General features: G+C 44.4%; 1 protein-coding gene across 5 annotated transcripts in view; it reads right to left on the reverse strand.

Annotated features, from left to right (window-relative positions):
* The window catches only part of ydjc (YdjC chitooligosaccharide deacetylase homolog), a 70,551-nt gene that overhangs the window by 30,898 nt on the left and 21,507 nt on the right, over positions 1-18,146 (reverse strand). For all 5 annotated transcript variants that reach the window (XM_080208652.1, XM_080208653.1, XM_080208655.1 and 2 more), the window contains one exon: positions 3,563-3,722. In XM_080208652.1, the coding sequence (XP_080064778.1) occupies positions 3,563-3,722 (160 nt within the window). The remainder of the gene's footprint in view (positions 1-3,562; positions 3,723-18,146) is intronic.

An 18,146-nucleotide genomic window follows, 5' to 3' on the forward strand; every position in this document is an offset into this window, starting at 1 on the left:
CAGCAGAATTGTACTCGGCCACAATCTGTAATCTCGTGGCCCAGCAAGTCCCCCACTCAATCATTACCACCAAGCCAGGGATCAACCCAGGTTCAATGAAGAGTGTAGGAGGACATGCTGGGAGAAAATAACAGCCCCACCTAGGCTTAGGCGTGAGGGATGGCAATCTGGGCGAGTTAACAGAGAAACGTCACCACCCAAACATGGAGCGGGGTAGAAATTGCCAGCTTATGCAAACTGGTGGTTGCAATTTAATCTTAGCCTCAGAAACCTTCCACAAATTAATATGAACTGACCTCTTCTTGCACTCTGGTCTGGTTTCCATGGGCATCAATCAGGCTCTGGCACTTTGCCAAGTGCACATACTTCACACTAGGTCAGAGCCAGCATGTTTTGATTGGCAAAGCAGAGACTGGCATTCAAAGCTGTAACTGATCTGCATGCCACAGTTATAGAACGCTTTTACCGACAGAGCTTGGACAAGTTCTTTGCAGTACATACAGGGTACAATAGGCAGTTAAAATTGGGGCTAGTTTTGTAAGTACGAGCAAGAGTGAGTTTGTTGACAACGTTTAAAGTTTATTTATTTATTAGTGTCACAAGCAGGCTTACATTAATACTGCAATGAAGTTGCTGTGAAAATCCCCTCGTCACTACACTCCGGTGCCTGTTGAGGTATGCTGAGGGAGAATTTAGCACTGCCAATGCACTTAACCAGCACATCTTTCAGACTGTAGGAGGAAACTGGAGGACCCGGGGGAAACCCACGCTGACATGGGGAGAAAGTGTAAACTCTGCACAGACAGCGACCCACACCGGGAATCGAACCCGGGTCCCTGGCGCTGTGAGGCAGCAGTGTTAACCACTGTGCAAGACTGGGGGAGCGTTAACCCCCAACTCTGGTCACCAAAGGTGTCAAGATGTTCATTAGTGTTATGATTAGAGGATTAAATCAGGAGCAGACCTGTATAAAGTTAGTTGCTCCATTCACCATAAATCAGAAAGAACTAACTCAATCACCAATTCTAAAATTCCATTTAAAAGTCTGAAGCATCTTCAAGCTATTCAAAACAACAAGCATACTATTAATTAAGGAATGGAGAAGTACTTCATGTAACAGCAGCTTGCATTTATATAGCACTTGCAATAAGGGCGGCACGGCGGCACAGCACTTAGCACTGCTGCCTCACAGTGCCAGGGACCCGGGTTCAATCCCAGTGTCTGTGTGGAGTTTGCACATTCTCCCTGTATCTGCGTGGGTTTCCTCCGGGCGTTCTGGTTTCCTCTCACACTCCAAAAGATGTCCAGGATAGACAGATTGGCCATGCTAACTTGTTCCTTAGCATCAGGGGGATTGGCAGAGCAGATAAAGAGAGTTACGGGGATATGGCATGGAAGGCAGATTGATGTTGGTCCTTGATGGGCCGAATGGCCTCCTTCTGCCCTGTTGGGATTCTGTGGTTCTACGATATTTCACCAGCAAAGCATCAGGCAGGACAAACACAAACAGGGACGTGCTCTGGGAGGTTTCAATCCCAGCACTAAAAATCTTGCATCACTTTGATGTGGGGTAAAAAAAATCTGGGCCAAGGGCAGAATGTGGGGAATAGCAGCAGCAAACACAGGTGGTGTTTTGGGAAGGGAACAAATCTCTGGTGTTATGGGAATAATGTTATAAGATTTAGAGACACTATTGGTCTGTCCAAAACACAGCCTTGTGGTGCAGCTGCGCTATGTCAATAGAAAAGTGGATTACACACACTAACCCAGTGCAGAGCTGTCTCAAATCTGAACTGAGAGCCGGAATTTTACTGGCACGCCCACCCCAGTTCTGGGGGCAGGCGAGATTCAGAGAACAGCATTCTCCGTTGGCCTCAGGCAGGATCGTACAAACCGCGGGTGGACGTGCCAGTAAAATTCTACCTGATGGGTCAGTGAAGGAGAGTCGATGTGCCAATTGTATAGGGTGGTCACTTAAGTACAGGGCAGCCTTGGCTACTTTGTGCCTGTCCAGCTTTGGGAGAGGAGGAGAGTTGAAGAGTGGGTGCTTGTGAGAATTCTGAAACGCTTTCTTAACATTTCAATTCCACCCAACTGGTTACAACCGGACTAGGGAAGGTCAGTCTAAAAGATAGAGGTCACAAGGAAAGGCTTTATCTGTTTTTGCAGAGTTGTTTTTCATCATAATAAACACAATGGGTGGCCTCACAGCCCCAGGGACCTGGGTTCAATTCCAACCTTGTGTAAACTGTCTGTGTAGAGTTTGCACATTCTCCCCATGTCAGCATGGGTTTCCTCCAGGTGCTCCAATTTCCTCCCACACTCCACCCACTGCAGGTTAGGTGGGTTGGCCATGCTTGATTGCCTCGTAGTATCAGGGAGATTAGCAGGGTAAATACATCGAGTTACAGGATAGGACCTGGGTGGGCTTGTCGTCGCTGCAGGCACGATGGGCTGAATGGCCTCTTTCTGCACTGCTTTTGTGATTCTAATGATATTAGAATTTTTTTTATCCGACACTGGATTATTAAGAAGCTGAACACAGGAACATGTAGAAGGAAACAGACACTGAAAAAATAATTTTACCCAAAAAGATAGAAAATGTAATAGATGCTGGGAACAACACAAGCCTGTGAATTGAAATAAATCATGAACTGTAAGGATTGTATGTTTTGTACCTCTGATTTAGATCACAGCTTTTAACAAGCCCTTTCCTCATTTGATATTAACAATATTTAGTGCTTTTACACTGAGAATGTTTCTCATGGGACAGCATGATGTCTAATTGCCATTGTATTCCATGTTTCTGACTGTGTCGTCACATCTGAAGGTTTAGAGAAATTATTATATGTTTAACGACTGAGGAATTCTCCAATGAGATCATTTATTCAGTTAGCCAATTATGAAAGCTCAGTGCTAATCACGTTCTCCCCATGTCTGCGTGGGTTTCCTCCGGATGCTCCAGTTTCCTCCCACCAGTCCGAAAGATGTGCTGGCTTGGGTGCATTGTCCGTGCTAAATTCCCCCTCAGTGTACCCGAACAGGCACCAGAGTGTGTGGCGAGGAGGGGATTTTCACAGTAACTTCATTGCAATGTTAATGTAAGCCTACATGTGACACTAATAAATAAAGTAACTGCAGTCACAACATTTATTTTTTATTCATGGGATGTGGGCACCATTGGCAAGGACTTTATTGCCCATCCCTAAATACCCTTTAACTGAGTAGTTTGCCGTTTAAAAAACTGTTGTTGCTCTGGAGTCACATGTAGGCCAGACCAGATAAGGATGGCAGATTTCCTTCTCTAAAGGGCATTAGTGAACCAGATGGGTTTTCCAACAATTGTTTCACAGTCATTATTATCTGATTTTTTAAAAATTGAATTTCACCATCTGCTGTGGTGGGATTTGAACCCAGGTCCCCAGAAGCATTACCCTGGTCTCTGGATCACTAATCCAGTGATAATACCACTATGCCACTATCCCCCTATGGATGCAGACATCCAAAGTATGTGCACATTTTGTAATTGGTACCATGAGGGCAACAGGTTTTCACGACGTACCTCAGACAGTTTGATGTGGCCACTCTTCAGTGCTTCCCTAATTCCCATCTTTCCGTGGAAAAAGCCATCCTTGTTGACAAGGGAAGATCCCAGTCGGAGTTGTTCACATACAGGCAAACCCTCAGAGAGGTTAGCATGAAGTCCGAGAGGAACTTTGTTTCTGTTTGTGAGAGAGAGAGAGAGAGAGAGAGAGAGAGAGAGAGAAATATTTAAAGATTAAAAACACCTTGCACAACTTTATTACATTCGATGCCATCAATGGCCCACTCACGAGACTCAATGGACCCAAGGGCAGGTAAGCGGTCTGACACCTCACCTACAGTTGGTAAAATTACAGTGAGGGTAGGTAGCAACAAACATGACACTCCTACCTCACCATGCCACCCAATTTTAGGACCTTCTCCTACACATTCTTCTGCCCTCTGCTCCCAGGAGGGTAAAACATTCCGGTCATTATCTCCAAGTAATGAAAATGCCTTTGTAAGATGGAGGAGAAGTAGGCCATTCGGCCCATTGAGTCTACACCACAATTCAGTCAGGTTATGACTGCTCTGATAATGATAATCCTCAACTCCACTTTTCCACCTTATCCCCATAACCCTCAATTCCTTGATTAAAAAAAAATCTATCTCAGCCTTGAATATATTTAACAACCCACCTCCTACATCCTTCCACAGACTAAACGGCTGACTCTTCACTCTTAGGTTATACTTTCTGGTCCGTGTGTGGAACAAGGTGCCAGAGGTAGTAGTAGGAGGTGGGTACAATTTTGTCTTTTAAGAAGCATTTACACAGTTACGTGGGAAGGATTGGTATAGAGGGATATGGGCCAAAGGCGGGCAATTGGGACTAGCTTAGTGGTTAAACAAGAAAAGGGCAGCATGGACAGGTTGGGCTGAAGGGCCTGCTTCCATGCTGTAAACCTCAATGACTCTCCCACGAGTGGAAATAATCAGACCCCTACATTGTGGAAACTTCAAATCAGGTTTATACTGATACACAGATAATGATGCATTTATTCTTAACAATTTCTGAATTGCCACAGAATCTCTACAATGCAGAAGGAAATGGATTCTGCACCGATGCTCCGAAAGACCATCAATCCCAGTCCCACTGCCCACCACCCCTGTAACCCCACGCACTTAACCACAGCCAATCTACTTAACCTGCATATATTTGGTGCGGCGGAGGAAACTGGACCATCCAGAGGAAACCCACGCAGACATGGGGAGAATGTGCAAAATCCACACAGGCAGGGACCCAAGCCAGGAATCGAACCCGGGTCCCTGGCCTTGTGAGGCGGCAGTGCTAACCACTGTGCCACCGTGCCGTGTTGGTTGCAATATTGCTGAGAACCATTTATCACTTGATGCCTGTTGTTTATGATGAATGTTGTTCTGTGTGTAGCATCATCAGATTAGCACCTCAGTTTTATGCATCCCTGACTCTCATCTTCTGGGTATGGTCTCCTCCACTCTTCATATCATCAGGGTTGATAACAAGTTTAAGTTTGTTTGTTAGTGTCATTAACACTGCAATGAAGTTACTGTGAAAATCCCTTGGTCAAAAAGAACAAGGAAAGAACAAAAAGCAAAGAAGATTACAGCACAGGAACAGGCCCTTCGGCCCTCCAAGCCTGCACAGACCATGCTGCCTGACTGAACTAAACCACCCCACCCCCCGCCAACCCTTCTGGGGATCATATGCCTCTATTCCTATCCTATTCATGTATTTGTCAGGACACTCCCTTAAAGTCACTACCATATCCGCTTCCACTATCTCCAACAGCAACAAGTTCCAGGCATCCATTACTCTGTGTAAAAGATCTGCCTCATCTGCCTTTAAACCTTGTCCCACAACCCTACACATTAGTCCCCTCCAAATACATGTCCAACTGCCTTTTAAATCCCTTTCTCATTTTCAATACATTGATTAGATTTCCCTTTAATCTTCTCTGTTCAAAGGACAATAATCCCAGTTTCTCCAACCCGTGCCCCCTAGTAATTGACTCTTCCACCCTGGGAAAAAGGGAAAGTCATCACACTCCAGCGTCTGTTCAGGCACACTGAGCATTTAGCATGGCCAATACAACTAACTTGCACACCTAATGGGAGAATGAGGGATATGCCAGACTACGAGGTCACAGATTATGACTGAATGCATTTCTGCTTCTGCAGATATCCCACAGTTTTTGGGTTGAGGTGCCCAGTTTTTGAGTTGCCCCACAACACTGCGGAGGGTGTACTTAGTGTGAAGACAAGACTTTGACCAGAATTCTCTGGCCACTCGCTCCCCCTGCTGCCAGTGAGGACGGAGAATTTGGCACTCAGCCAAGAATTCAGTTCACTGCAGTGGCATCGGAGAGTTCTGTTGGTGTGAATGGCTTGAGAATCCTATCTTTCCACAAGGACTGGGCATAGGTCCCTCCTAACAATACTATCCAGGATAGGTACATCTGTAACAGGTAGATCAGTGAGGATAAGGATGAATAAGATTTTCCCGGCATTGGTTCTCACAGCAGCTGTTCTGATTCACTTACAAAATGCAATCGGTTTTGACCTTAGATGTTATTTTGCTAGACAAATAAAGCAACTTGCTTACACTATAAAAGCTGTCATTTTTCACAGCAGGTAAGTTTTATTTAAAATCATTTTGATCAGCAAGGCCATTTTTCAGTACAACTGAAGACATAAGCATAAAATCAGTCAAGCAAACAATCATCGACAAACTCAACTTTGCAAGTCAAGTTAGGGAAGGCGATGGCCTAGTGGTATTATCGCCAGACTTTTAATCCAGAAACTCAGCTAACGTTCTGGGGACCCGGGTTCAAATCCCGGGCAGATGGTGGAATTTGAATTCAATAATAAAATATCCGGAATTAAGAATCTACTGATGATCATTGTCGATTGTTGGAAAAACCCATCTGGTTCAATAATGCCTTTTAGGGAAGGAAATCGGCCGTCCTTATCCGGTCTGGCCTACATATGACTCCAGAGCCACAGCAATGTGGTTGACTCTTAACAGCCCTCTGAAATGGCCTAGCAAACCACTCAGTGGTACAAGGGAAGCTAGGGATGGGCAATAAACGGGCCAACCAACGATCCCCATGTCTCTCGAATTAATACATTAAAAAAACAACTTTCAACCCATCTTACCTTCTTTTTGGACTTGCACTCAACTAAATTGTATTGTAATGATGTCTAATTACAAGTTTATATACACAGGACTCATTATGAACAAAAACTGTTTCTAATGGATCATTTTTGAAGTTCAAAATGGATATCTATCTATAATCGCATAGCAATTAGGTGAGAAAAACCAACCTACCTCATCTCAACTCATGTTAGCTGTACCATATGTTGCCACTTCAATCTAAATCTTGGGCATGGATAGGAAATTGGCTGGTGGACAGAACATAAGGAATAGGGCCAGATGGCCTTCTCCTGCTCCTTCGAGCCTGCCCCGCCTTCAATAAGATCATGGCTGATCTGAAGTGAATCAGTTCTACTTTCCCGCTTTCTTCCCATAACCCTTAATTCCCCTGTCTATCAGAAACCTATCTACCCGTGACTTAAATATATTCAACGAGGTAGCCTCCACCACTTCAACGGGCAGAGATTCACCATCCTTTGAGTGAAGTAGTTCCTCCTCAACTCCGTTCTAAACTGCCCCCCCCTTATCTTGAGGCTGTGCCCTCTTGTCCTGCTATCCTTTCTAAGTGGGAAGAATCTCTCTACCTCTACCCTATTTATCCCCTTCATTATCTTGGAAGTCTCTATAAGATCCCCCCTCAGCCTTTTAAACTCTAACGAGTGCAGACCCAGTCTAGACCCAGTACAGACAGGAACCAATGCGGATTTATTCTGTCAGAGAGTGAGGCGAAGTTGGCTAAAGCGCCACAGGTCTTGCGGACAAGGACAATTTTGGATTCAGAATAACAATACAAAGTGATAAGGTTTGTTAATGACACCAAATGAGGAAGGAGCTCAGAAAGGCCAAACTATTCAGGAATGTGGAGTAATAGTAGATAAAGATCAAGGCAGGCAAGTGTAACTTGCTGCACAGGAATGGAAATGAATGACTTACGAACACGAATACAAACACATGCCTCACAACTCAGCCTTGCCACTTGCCTCTGCAGTGTCTTTGAAGTTTAAAGTTTATTTATTAGTGTCACAAGTAGTCTTACTGTGAAAATCCATTAGTCGCTACACTCTGGCGCCTGTTCGGGTACACTCAGGAGAATTTAGCACGGCTGATGCACCTAACCAGCACGTCTTTCAGACTGTGGGAGGAAATCTGAGCACTCAAAACAAACCCACACAGACACGGTGAGGACATGCAAACTCCGCACAGACAGTGACCCAAACCGGGAATCAAACCCGGGTCCCTGGCAATGTGAGGCAGCAGTGCTAACTGATGGGGTGATCTAGAGCTCAAGATTGGGGCAGGGTGGAGTGAAACCAACCAGTCAACTCCAAGGTTTCACCCATCAACGACGAACATTAACTAAAAGCATTAACAACTGGCTTCACTGTCTACCAAGCCTGAAGACTACTCAGTTTCTTATAGCTTTACCCCCATGAACTGTGGGCTGGGTTTTTGCCAAGTTGGGCCACCTCCAGAAACCTTTCCAATGATGAACGGGACCAGGATGTGCAAGTCCCTTCCCCATTTTCAGTAGATTCCATTTCTTTCTACATTGAGAAGGGGGCAAGGCATGAATCACAGAGACAGAGACAATTCAGCAGTGCCGATATCAAACAGGTACCATGGGCAGTGCGGTAGCACAGTGTGGTTAGCACTGTTGCTTCAGTGCCAGGGACCCAGGTTCGATTCCTGGCTTGGGTCACTGTCTGGGTGGAGTTTGCATGTTCTCCTCGTGTCTGCATGGGTTTCCTCTGGGCGCTCCGGTTTCCTCCCACAGTCCAAAAGATGTGCTGGTTAGGTGCATTGACCCGAACAGGTGCCAGACTGTGGCAACTAGGGGAATTTCACGGTAACTTTATTGCAGTGTTAACGTAAGCCTTACTTGTGACTAGTAAATAAACTTTAAAAAATACCAAAGATGTGTGGGTTAGGTAGATTAGCCATGCTCAATTGCCCCTCAATGTCAGAGGGACTAGCAGGGTAAGTACGTGGGGCTATGGGAAGAGTGCCTGGGTGTGGTCAGTGCAGGCTCGATGGGCCGAATGGCCTCCTCCTTCTGCACTTCCAGGATTCTATGAAATCCTGTTCTCAATTTTCCAGAGGCCTTGATGTGCAATATAATTGAACTATAGAAACCCTACAATTCAGAAGGAGGTCATTTGACCTATTAAATCTACACCAACTCTTGTGATAGAGCATCTTACCCAATCTCCCACGCACTGCCCCATAACATCACATGTTTATTACGGCTAATCCACATAATCTATCAGAATCTCAAATTCAGGAAGAAATAGTCAACATTTTTGAAAGGCAGATAACATAGGAATTAGGAGCAGAAGATGGATTGACTCCTCTGTGGAGGACTGGACGCAATATGTAGAGCATTTCGGGTATTACTTCCACGCAAATGAAACAGGGGAGGAGGCGAGGAACAAGGCAATTCTCCTGAGTGCTTATAATCTGATTCACAGTCCCACAGCCCCAAGCGCGCCCGATACCAAGTCACATTTCCAACCTAAACCATCAGTCGTACCCCAGAAATTCAAGTTTAATTCAAGGGGAAAGAGTGCAGACAAACTGCTTGTGACTTGCTTCGCTAAACTGAAAGATATTGGAAAGTTTCTACAAATATATAAAGCGAAAAAGAGTGGCTAAAGTAAACATTCGTCCTTTAGAGGGTGAGAAGGGGGATGTAATAACTGGAAATGAAAAAAAATGGCTGGGACATTGAGCAGGTATTTTGTTTCAGTCTTCACAGTGGAAGACACAAATAACATTCCAAAAACTGATGGCAGGAGGTCTATGGCAGGTGAGAACCTAGAAACTATCATTACCATAAAAGAGGTAGTGTTGGCCAAATTAATGGGGCTAAAAAGTAGGCAAGTCTCCTGGTCCTGATGGAATGCATCCCAGGGTACTAAAAGAAATGGTGGGAGAAATAGCAACTGCACTAGTGGTAATTTACCAAAATTCACTGGACTCTGGGGCGATTTCCACAGATTGGAAAATAGCAAATGTGACGGCACTGTTTAAAAAAGGAGATAGACAAAAGGCAGGTAATTATAGACAGGTAAGCTTAACTTCTGCAGTAGGGAAATGCTTGAATCTACCATCAAGGAAGAAATAGCAAGACATTTGGATATAAATTGTCCCATTGGTAAGACGCAGCACAGGTTCTTGAAGGGAAGGTCATGTTTGACTAATTTTTTGGAATTCTTTGAGAACATCACATGTGCAGTGGACAATAGGGAACCTGTGGATGTGGTGTATCTGGATTTCCAGAAGGCATTTGACAAGGTGCTGCACCAAAGACTGCTATGGGTAATATATTAGCATGGATAGAGGATTGGTTAACTAACAGAAAGCAAAGAGTGGGGGTAAATGGGTGTTTTTCTGGCTGGCGATCAGTGATGTGTGTCAGGGATCAGTGCTGGGACCACAATTGTGTACAATTTACATAGATAATTTAAAGTTGGGGACCAAATCTAGTGTGCCAAAATTCGCAGATGACACGAAGATGAGCGGCAGAGCAAAGTGTTTAGAGGACGTTGAAAGTTGCAAAAGGATATAGATAGTCTAAGTGAGTGGGCGAGGGTCTGGCAGATGGAGTACAATGTTGGTAAATGTGAGGTCATCCATTTTGGTAGGAATAACTGCAAAATGGACTATTATTTAAATGATAAAAAATTGCCGCATGCTGCTGTGCAGAGGGATCTGGGTGTCCTTGTGCAGGAATCTCAAGGAGTTGGCCTGCAGGTGCAGCAGGTAATTAAGATAAGTGGAATTTTGTCCTTTATTGCCAGAGGGATAGAGTTTAAAAACAACAAGGTTATGTTGCAGCTGTATGAGGTGCTGGTGAGGCCACACCTGGAGCACTGTGTACAGTTTTGGTCTCCTTATTTGAGGAAGGATATACTGGCACTGGAGGGAGTGCAGAGGAGATTCACTAGGTTGATTCTGGAGTTGGCTAATGAGGAGAGATGCTCCAAAGAAAAAGATCCCAGTCTATTCAGTCTCTCATAACTCAAACCATCAAATCCCGATAGCATCCTAGTAAATCTTTTCTGCACTCTTTCTAATTTAAGAATACCATTAGTTCATTAACAACCCCTTTTTTGTCTGTGAATATATTAATCCCTATGCCTTAAGCTCTATAAATGGGCTGCTTCTGCACTGTTAGGATTCTATGATTCTTCGCCTTTATCATTGTAATTGTGTTTGGTCTGGTTCCTCTGTCCCTTTCACCTCTTGATTTGGAAGTATTTTTGGGATGTTATTTGTCTCTTCTACAGTGAAGAGACAGAATATTCGCTCAACTTCTCTGCCAGTTCTTTATTTTCCATTTTTAACTCCAGACACACTCCAGAAAATCAGTGCTTACTTCAGTTGCTCTTTTCCTTTTTAAATACTTGAAGAAACCGTTACGATCCAATCCGCTTTTATATTTCTAGCTAGCTTTCTTTGGTACTTCAATTTCTCCTTTATTTTTATTTAGCCTCTCTTTTTAAATCTTGTCCAACCTTCTGACCTATGACTAATCTTTGTAGGAGTGTGCACCTTTTCTTTCAGTTTAATCCTATCTTTAACTTTCTTTGTTAGCCACTAATGCTGCATCCCTTCTTGTGCAGTTTTTTTTCACTGCAGTGCAACCTTTCTGAGTATTATGAATTATCCCCTTTAATGTCTGCCATTCCATCTCTACTGATCTACTTCGCAGTTCACCTTAACCAGCTCATATCTTCATACCCTTGTAATTGCCTTTGAGTTTAAAGCTCAAGTCTTAGACCCATTCTTTGACCTGAATGCAGATTTCAATCATGGTATGATCACTGCTTATTAGAGGCTCCCTCATTATTAAGTCATTCATTTTTCTTATCTTACACATTAAAATAGCCTGCTCTCTGACTGTAGACCGTGCTGCTTTAAGGAATTATTTCAAAAACATTCGTGAACTCATCTTCCAGATTGTCAATTTGATCCATCCAATCTATATGTACATTAAAATCACTTACGATTAGCAGTGTGCCTTTCTTACAAATCTTCATTATCTCCCTAAACACGGTGTAGTTACTGTTAGAGAGCCCATATTTGATATTTCTATTCTCCATCTTCTGAGTCCAGTGCTGTTCTTATCCAGTGGCCCGATGGGTATTAAAAGTGGGAGCCTGGCACATCGTCACTATTAAAGTTTCAAATTATAAAATGAAATGCAGTAATGCATTTCACTACTCGATGTATAGCTGAAAATGTGGTGTGGGAAGGAGAAGTTTGCTGGGACGCTTGCGTTAGTGCTGCAGGGTGTCTTAGTGTTGGTATGGATGGCATCCGAACCTGACTGGGTTCTGGCTTCAGGCAGGATGTACAAATAGGACTGGAGATCTCTGCAGAGAGATCTGAATAGGCCGAGTGAGTGGGCGAGGACCTGGCTTGTACTCGTTAGAGTTTAGAAGAATGAGGGGAGATCTCATTGAGACATATAAGATGATGAATGGGATGGATAGGATAGAGGTGGAGAGACTCTTCCCGCTCAGAAAGGACAGTAGGACTAGGGGGCACAGCCTCAAGATAAAGGGGGGGGCGATTTAGAATGGAGTTGAGGAAGAACTTCTTCACTCAAAGGGTGGTGAATCTCTGGAATTCTCTGCTTGTTGAAGTGGTGGAGGCTACCTCGCTAAATATTTTTAAGACGCGGGTTGATGGGTTTTTGATAAGAGAGGGGATTAAGGGTTATGGGGAGAGGGCGGGAATGTGGAACTGAGCCACGACAGATCAGCCATGATCTTATTGAATGGCGGGGCAGGCTCGAAGGGCTAGATGGCCTACTCCTGCTCCTATTTCTTATGTTCTTATGAGACTGAATAAACTGGGGCTATACTCATTGAAACTCAGAAGCATGAATCTTATAGAAACATAGGATTATGAAGGGAATAGACAAGATAGAAGCAGGGAAGTTGTTTCCACTGCAGGTGGAACTAGAATTAGGGGGCATAGCCTCAAAATAAGAGAATGCAGATTTGGGACTGAGTTGAGGAGGAACTTCTTCACACAAAGGGTTGCGAATCTGTGGAATTCCCTGCCCAGTGAAGCAGTTGAGGCTACCTCATTGAATGTTTTTAAGGCAAGGATAGATAAATGTTTGAACAGCAAAGGAATTAAGGGTTATGGTGAGTGGGCGGGTAAGTGGAGCTGAGTCCATAAAAAGATCAGCCATGGTTTTATTGAATGGTGGAGCAGGCTCGAGGGGCGAGATGGCCTACCCCTGCTCCGAGTTCTTATGCTCTTATTGCAATTTTGAAGCCACCTTGAATGATATGCTATGGGCAGATTAGAGTGCGGGGTAATAATGAGGTGATTCAATGGAGATTACCTGCAGAGGTCAATATATAGGTTTTAGATGGAGATAGCTCAGGCAGTGGAAAATGCTGGAAAGGGTAAATGAGCTAGGGCATGCAAAATCGTACCGTTCACCAGTTATGGCAGGAACCTGCTGTCGGCAATAATGCCAAAACCACTGAAGAAGTATCCGTGAGATGGGAAACGAGTTCAGTCACAAATAAGACAAGGGCAGGAATTTTCCTGTCCTGCCCACCACGGGATTTGTAGTGGGTGGTGGACCATGCAAAGGTCCGTTGACCTCAGATGGGATTTTCCGGTTTTGAATGCAGCTGGAAAATCCCGGCCAAGATTTAGAATAAGCAAAGTTTGAAGTGGAACGTTACCGATGTGAAGGTACCCACTCCTCCAAATCCTGCTGGTATAAAAAGGGGCTGAGTGTTGTTTTTAATCATAAGAAAGGTCACTCAAGGCACAGGGCAGAGCCAAATCAAGTCTATCGAGCAGCTGATTAAATAACGTGTCATCAGTATAAAGTGTGGAAGAAACTAGCACCAGTAATTTAATTACTGTCTCACTGTTTCATTTAAAAGCAGGTAAGATATCCCTCATTAAATGAAATGCTCTGGGTAAATGGGAAGCCTCTTAAGATAGAAGTTGATACCAGAACATCAGCTACTGTGATAGGGGAGCAAACATATTGGTACACAAAAGAGGAATTCAACCATTGAATCTGAAGAGTACTGTGACCAAATTAACAACTTACACTGGAGAAGCGATAAAAATAGTGGGCGCTGCAGTGGCACCTGTAAACCAGGGGCAACAAACAGTCTGCCCAACCTCCAAGCGCAGGAAGGAGAACTACTCGAACTGATGAAGAAATGAGAGCATCTTCAAGGATGAATTAGGCAAAATAAAAGGCCTGCAGGCAAAGATCTATGTGGACCTAGGGGCGACCCTCGATTCATTAGGGCAAGACTAACACCATATGCTCAGTGAGAGAAAGAAAGAGACTGAATTACAGCAGTTGGAAGAACTTGGTATTATCCAGCCCCTATCAGTTCTTGGAATGGGCAGCACCCAAAGTTCCTGCATTGAAGCCAGACAAGATCCTCTGCATTTGTGTTAGTTAATTGAGCTGCCAAACTGGATAAATATCCAATCACAAAGATTGATGACTTGTAGGCAAAGCTGGCTGGAGGTCAATCTATTACAAAACTGGATGCGAGTCACGCATATCAGCAACTCGAATTAGATGATAGTTCCTGAGGTTACACAAACAAAAGGTTCTTTAGAGTCTGCTGCAGGGGTTGCCATGAGTTGTGGTATATCTTGATGATGTTCTCATAACTGGATCAACAGAAGCTGAGAATCTGGCAAACTTAGAGGGGGGTACTGATGAGATTTCAAGAGGCTGGAGTTTGCCTCAAGGAGAAATGCCAGTTCAAGCCACTGGACTAACATACCTGGGTAGCAGATAGATGTACAAGGATTACAGCCCATGGAAGACAAGGCAATGGCCATAAAGGAGGCAGTGGCCCCCAGAAATACATCAGAGCCCAACTCATTTTTGGGAATGATGCAGGTACTATGCACTTTAAGTAACCAAACCTGTCAACGTTATTGGCTTATTCTGCTAAAGAAACACCTGTGTAGGTCTTGGAAAACTTAGAAGCTTTCAGAGTAAAGCAATAACTGCATTCTTCCAACTTAGTACATTCCAACTTGTCTAAAGAACTGTGATGTCTCTCCACATGTCACTGGCGTGTTGTTGTCCCATGAGATGGATTATAGATCTGAAAGGCCAATAGGGTGAATCTCAAGGACCCTCACAGAGGCCAAAAAAGGCTACTCAAATTGAGAAAGAAGTCGTCTCAATCGTTTTTGGCATTAAGAAATTCTACCAGTACTTACCTGGTTCCATTGTTCCTGACTACAAATCGCTTTTGGGTCTTTTAAAGAAGATTCCACCAGTTGCATCAGCAAGAATTCAACTTTGGGCACTGGATCAACTGGCATCCACTTCTCTCCAAATGAGACACAAGATACTTACAGGATCGGGCCAGTGAGGCAGTTTGTGAAGAAATGAAACCATTTGTTACCCACAAGGATGATTTGAGTTACCAGGGTGGCAGTATACTCTGAGGAGTAAGAGTAGTCATCCCTGTACCAGGCAGAGAGCTGCTTCTAATGGAATTACATCGCACTCATCCTAGTGCTTCAAAAAGGTGAAGATGCTCTCCAAACGCATTAAGCATTGATGCCAAAAATGAGAGTCTAGTCAAGCAGTAGCAATTGCAACAAAGGGTGCCTGCTGCAGCCCCACTGCATCCTTGCAAATGGTCTGGCCGACATGGGTACGAGTCCATACTAATTAACTTGGTCCATTCACAATGTTTCTGCTCATTGTTGCTGCACACTCTCAGTGGACGGACATTTCTGAGGTGCAGTCTCCTACATTGCACGCTACCATTACATCAAGATGTTTCCACCCAAGGAATGCCAGAATCCATAGTCTCCAACAATGAAACAGTATTCACAAGAGTGGAGTTTCAAAGCTTCACCACACTCAATGGTATAAAACACATCAGAACTGTGCCTTACCTCCCAGCATCCAATGGACTAGCTGAGCGATCTGTCTGAAATTTTAAGCCTGGCCTAAAGAAGCGGCCAGTAGGAATCCTGGAGTCCAGAATCTTAAGTCTCCTTCTTGGCTACCGCACCACTCCACACACAACAGGAGACCCATCATCAGAGTCATTAACGAAGTGTAGTCTCAGAATGAGACTGAATCTCGTGTTCCCAGGTTTGCCAGGGAGAGTAGAGGCCAGCCAAAGCAATTAGAAGTTTTTTTTAAAAAAATAGAGATTATTTATTAGTCACAAGAAGGCTTACATTAACACAGCAATGAAGTTACTGTGAAAATCCCCTAGTCGCCACACTCCAGTGTCTCTTCAGTTACACTGAGGTAAAATTTAGCACGGCCAATTCATCTAACCAGCACGTCTTTCAGACTGTGGGAAGAAACCGGAACACCTAGAGGAAACCCACGCAGACACGGGGAGAACGTGCAGACTTGGCACAGACAGTGACCCAGGCTGGGAATCGAACCTGGGTCCCTGGCGCTGAGAGGCAGCAGTGCTAACCACTGTACCACCCAGAAGGTAAGTCAAGATTCACGTCAGTTAACATGGTCATTTATGGTGGATGACACTGTGTACGTGACGAGTTGAGTTATGGGTGGAGTTGAAATTGTCTCCAAAACCGGGTCTCCTGTCTTATCAAGCAGATGTAGAAAACACGTGGATCATTTGAGAAAGAGAGAATATCTCATCAGCCAGTTTTGCCACCAGGAAATGCTTTAACGCCCAGAATCGATGTCTCCATGGAAACAGACAGAACTGAAAATGTGTCTGAAGAGGCACCTGTCATTGTGGTTTGGTCTAAAACCAACCTGTGGAAATGCCCCAGAGGAGTGACACCACTCAACGTGGATTCGGAAACCCCTGAAATACATAATCAACTAAATTCAGGTTTTAAATGTTTAATTGGCTGGAAATGTGTGAATTGAGTATTAACATTTGCAATAAATAAATATACACAGGATCTGATCAGATAAGGAGGATCGCAACAGAACCTCCAGACGATGAAAGATGCTCTCATAAGAGCAGGATGTGGCGCTCGACTCATTGATTGACAGTTCCGACGCGCCACAGCGAAAAATTGCACTGACCTCCTCAGAGGACAAACACGGGACACGGTGAACAGAGTGCCCTTCGTCGTCCAGTACTTCCCCAGAGCAGAGAAGCTACGACATCTTCTCTGGAGTCTTCAACATGTCGTTGATGAAGATCTGCATCTCACCAAGGCCACCCCCACACCCCCACTTCTTGCCTTCAAACAACCGCACAACCTCAAACAGACCACTGCTCGCAGCAAACTGTCCAGCCTTCAGGAGAACAGTGACCACGACACCACACAATCCTGCCACAGCAACCTCTGCAAGATGTGCTGGATCATTGACACAGTTGCCATCATCTCACGTGAGAACACCATCCACCAGATACACGGTACATGCTCTTGCAACTCGGCCAAAGTTGTCTACCTGATACGCTGCAGGAAAGGATGTCCCGAAGCATGGTACACTGGGGAGACCATGCAGACGCTACAACAACAGAAGAACGAACATTGCTCAACAATCACCAGGCAAGACTGTTCTTTTCCTGTTGGCAAACACTTCAGCGGTCACAGCCATTCAGCCTCTGATCTTCAGGTAAGCATTCTCTGAAGCGTTCATGACATATGACAACGCAGAGTCGCTGAGCAGAGACTGATGGCCAAGTTCTGCACACATGAGGATGGCCTCAACCGGGATCTTGGGTTCACATTACACTATCTGTAACCCCCCATGACTTGCCATCTCTCATTGACTGTCCTGTCTGGAGACAATACACATCTCTTTAACCTGTGCTTAATGCTATCTCCACTCACATTGTCTGTACCTTTACGACTTGATTACCTGTAAAGACTCGCATTCCAATCATTATTCTGTAAATTGAGTTTGTGTCTTTACACGTCCTGTTTGTGAACAGATCTCCCATTCACCTGATGAAGGAACAGCGCTCCAAAAACTAGTGGCATTTGCTACCAAATAAACCTGTTGGACTTTAACCTGGTGTTGTGAGACTTTTTACTGTGATTACCCCAGTCCAACGCCAGCATCTCCATGTCATAAAGGGAAGTAAGCAGGAGGAGTGATGTGGTGATTGTCCCTTTAAGGGTTAATCTGCAGAATAAGGGTCACATGACCCAGGAAACTGAGGCTTCTCTGAATGTCTCAGTCAAAATGTTAAATCTTGAACATCACCTAAACATGTTAGCTGGTCCTTTTTCTCATTGTGGGTGCCCAAGACCACAAGAAACTACAAAAGGTCATGAATTTGGCCCAATCCATCTCGCAAACCTATCTTCCCATCCATTGACTGTGTCTACACTTCCCGCTGCCTCGAAAAAGTAGCCATGATAATTAAGGACCCCACACATCCCGGACGTTCTCTCTTCCACCTTCTTCCGTCAGGAGAAAGATACTAAAGTCGGAGGT

The sequence above is a fragment of the Carcharhinus amblyrhynchos genome, chromosome 20 (assembly GCF_965287045.1).
Source record: "Carcharhinus amblyrhynchos chromosome 20, sCarAmb.v2.hapA, whole genome shotgun sequence".
Taxonomy (NCBI): domain Eukaryota; kingdom Metazoa; phylum Chordata; class Chondrichthyes; order Carcharhiniformes; family Carcharhinidae; genus Carcharhinus; species Carcharhinus amblyrhynchos.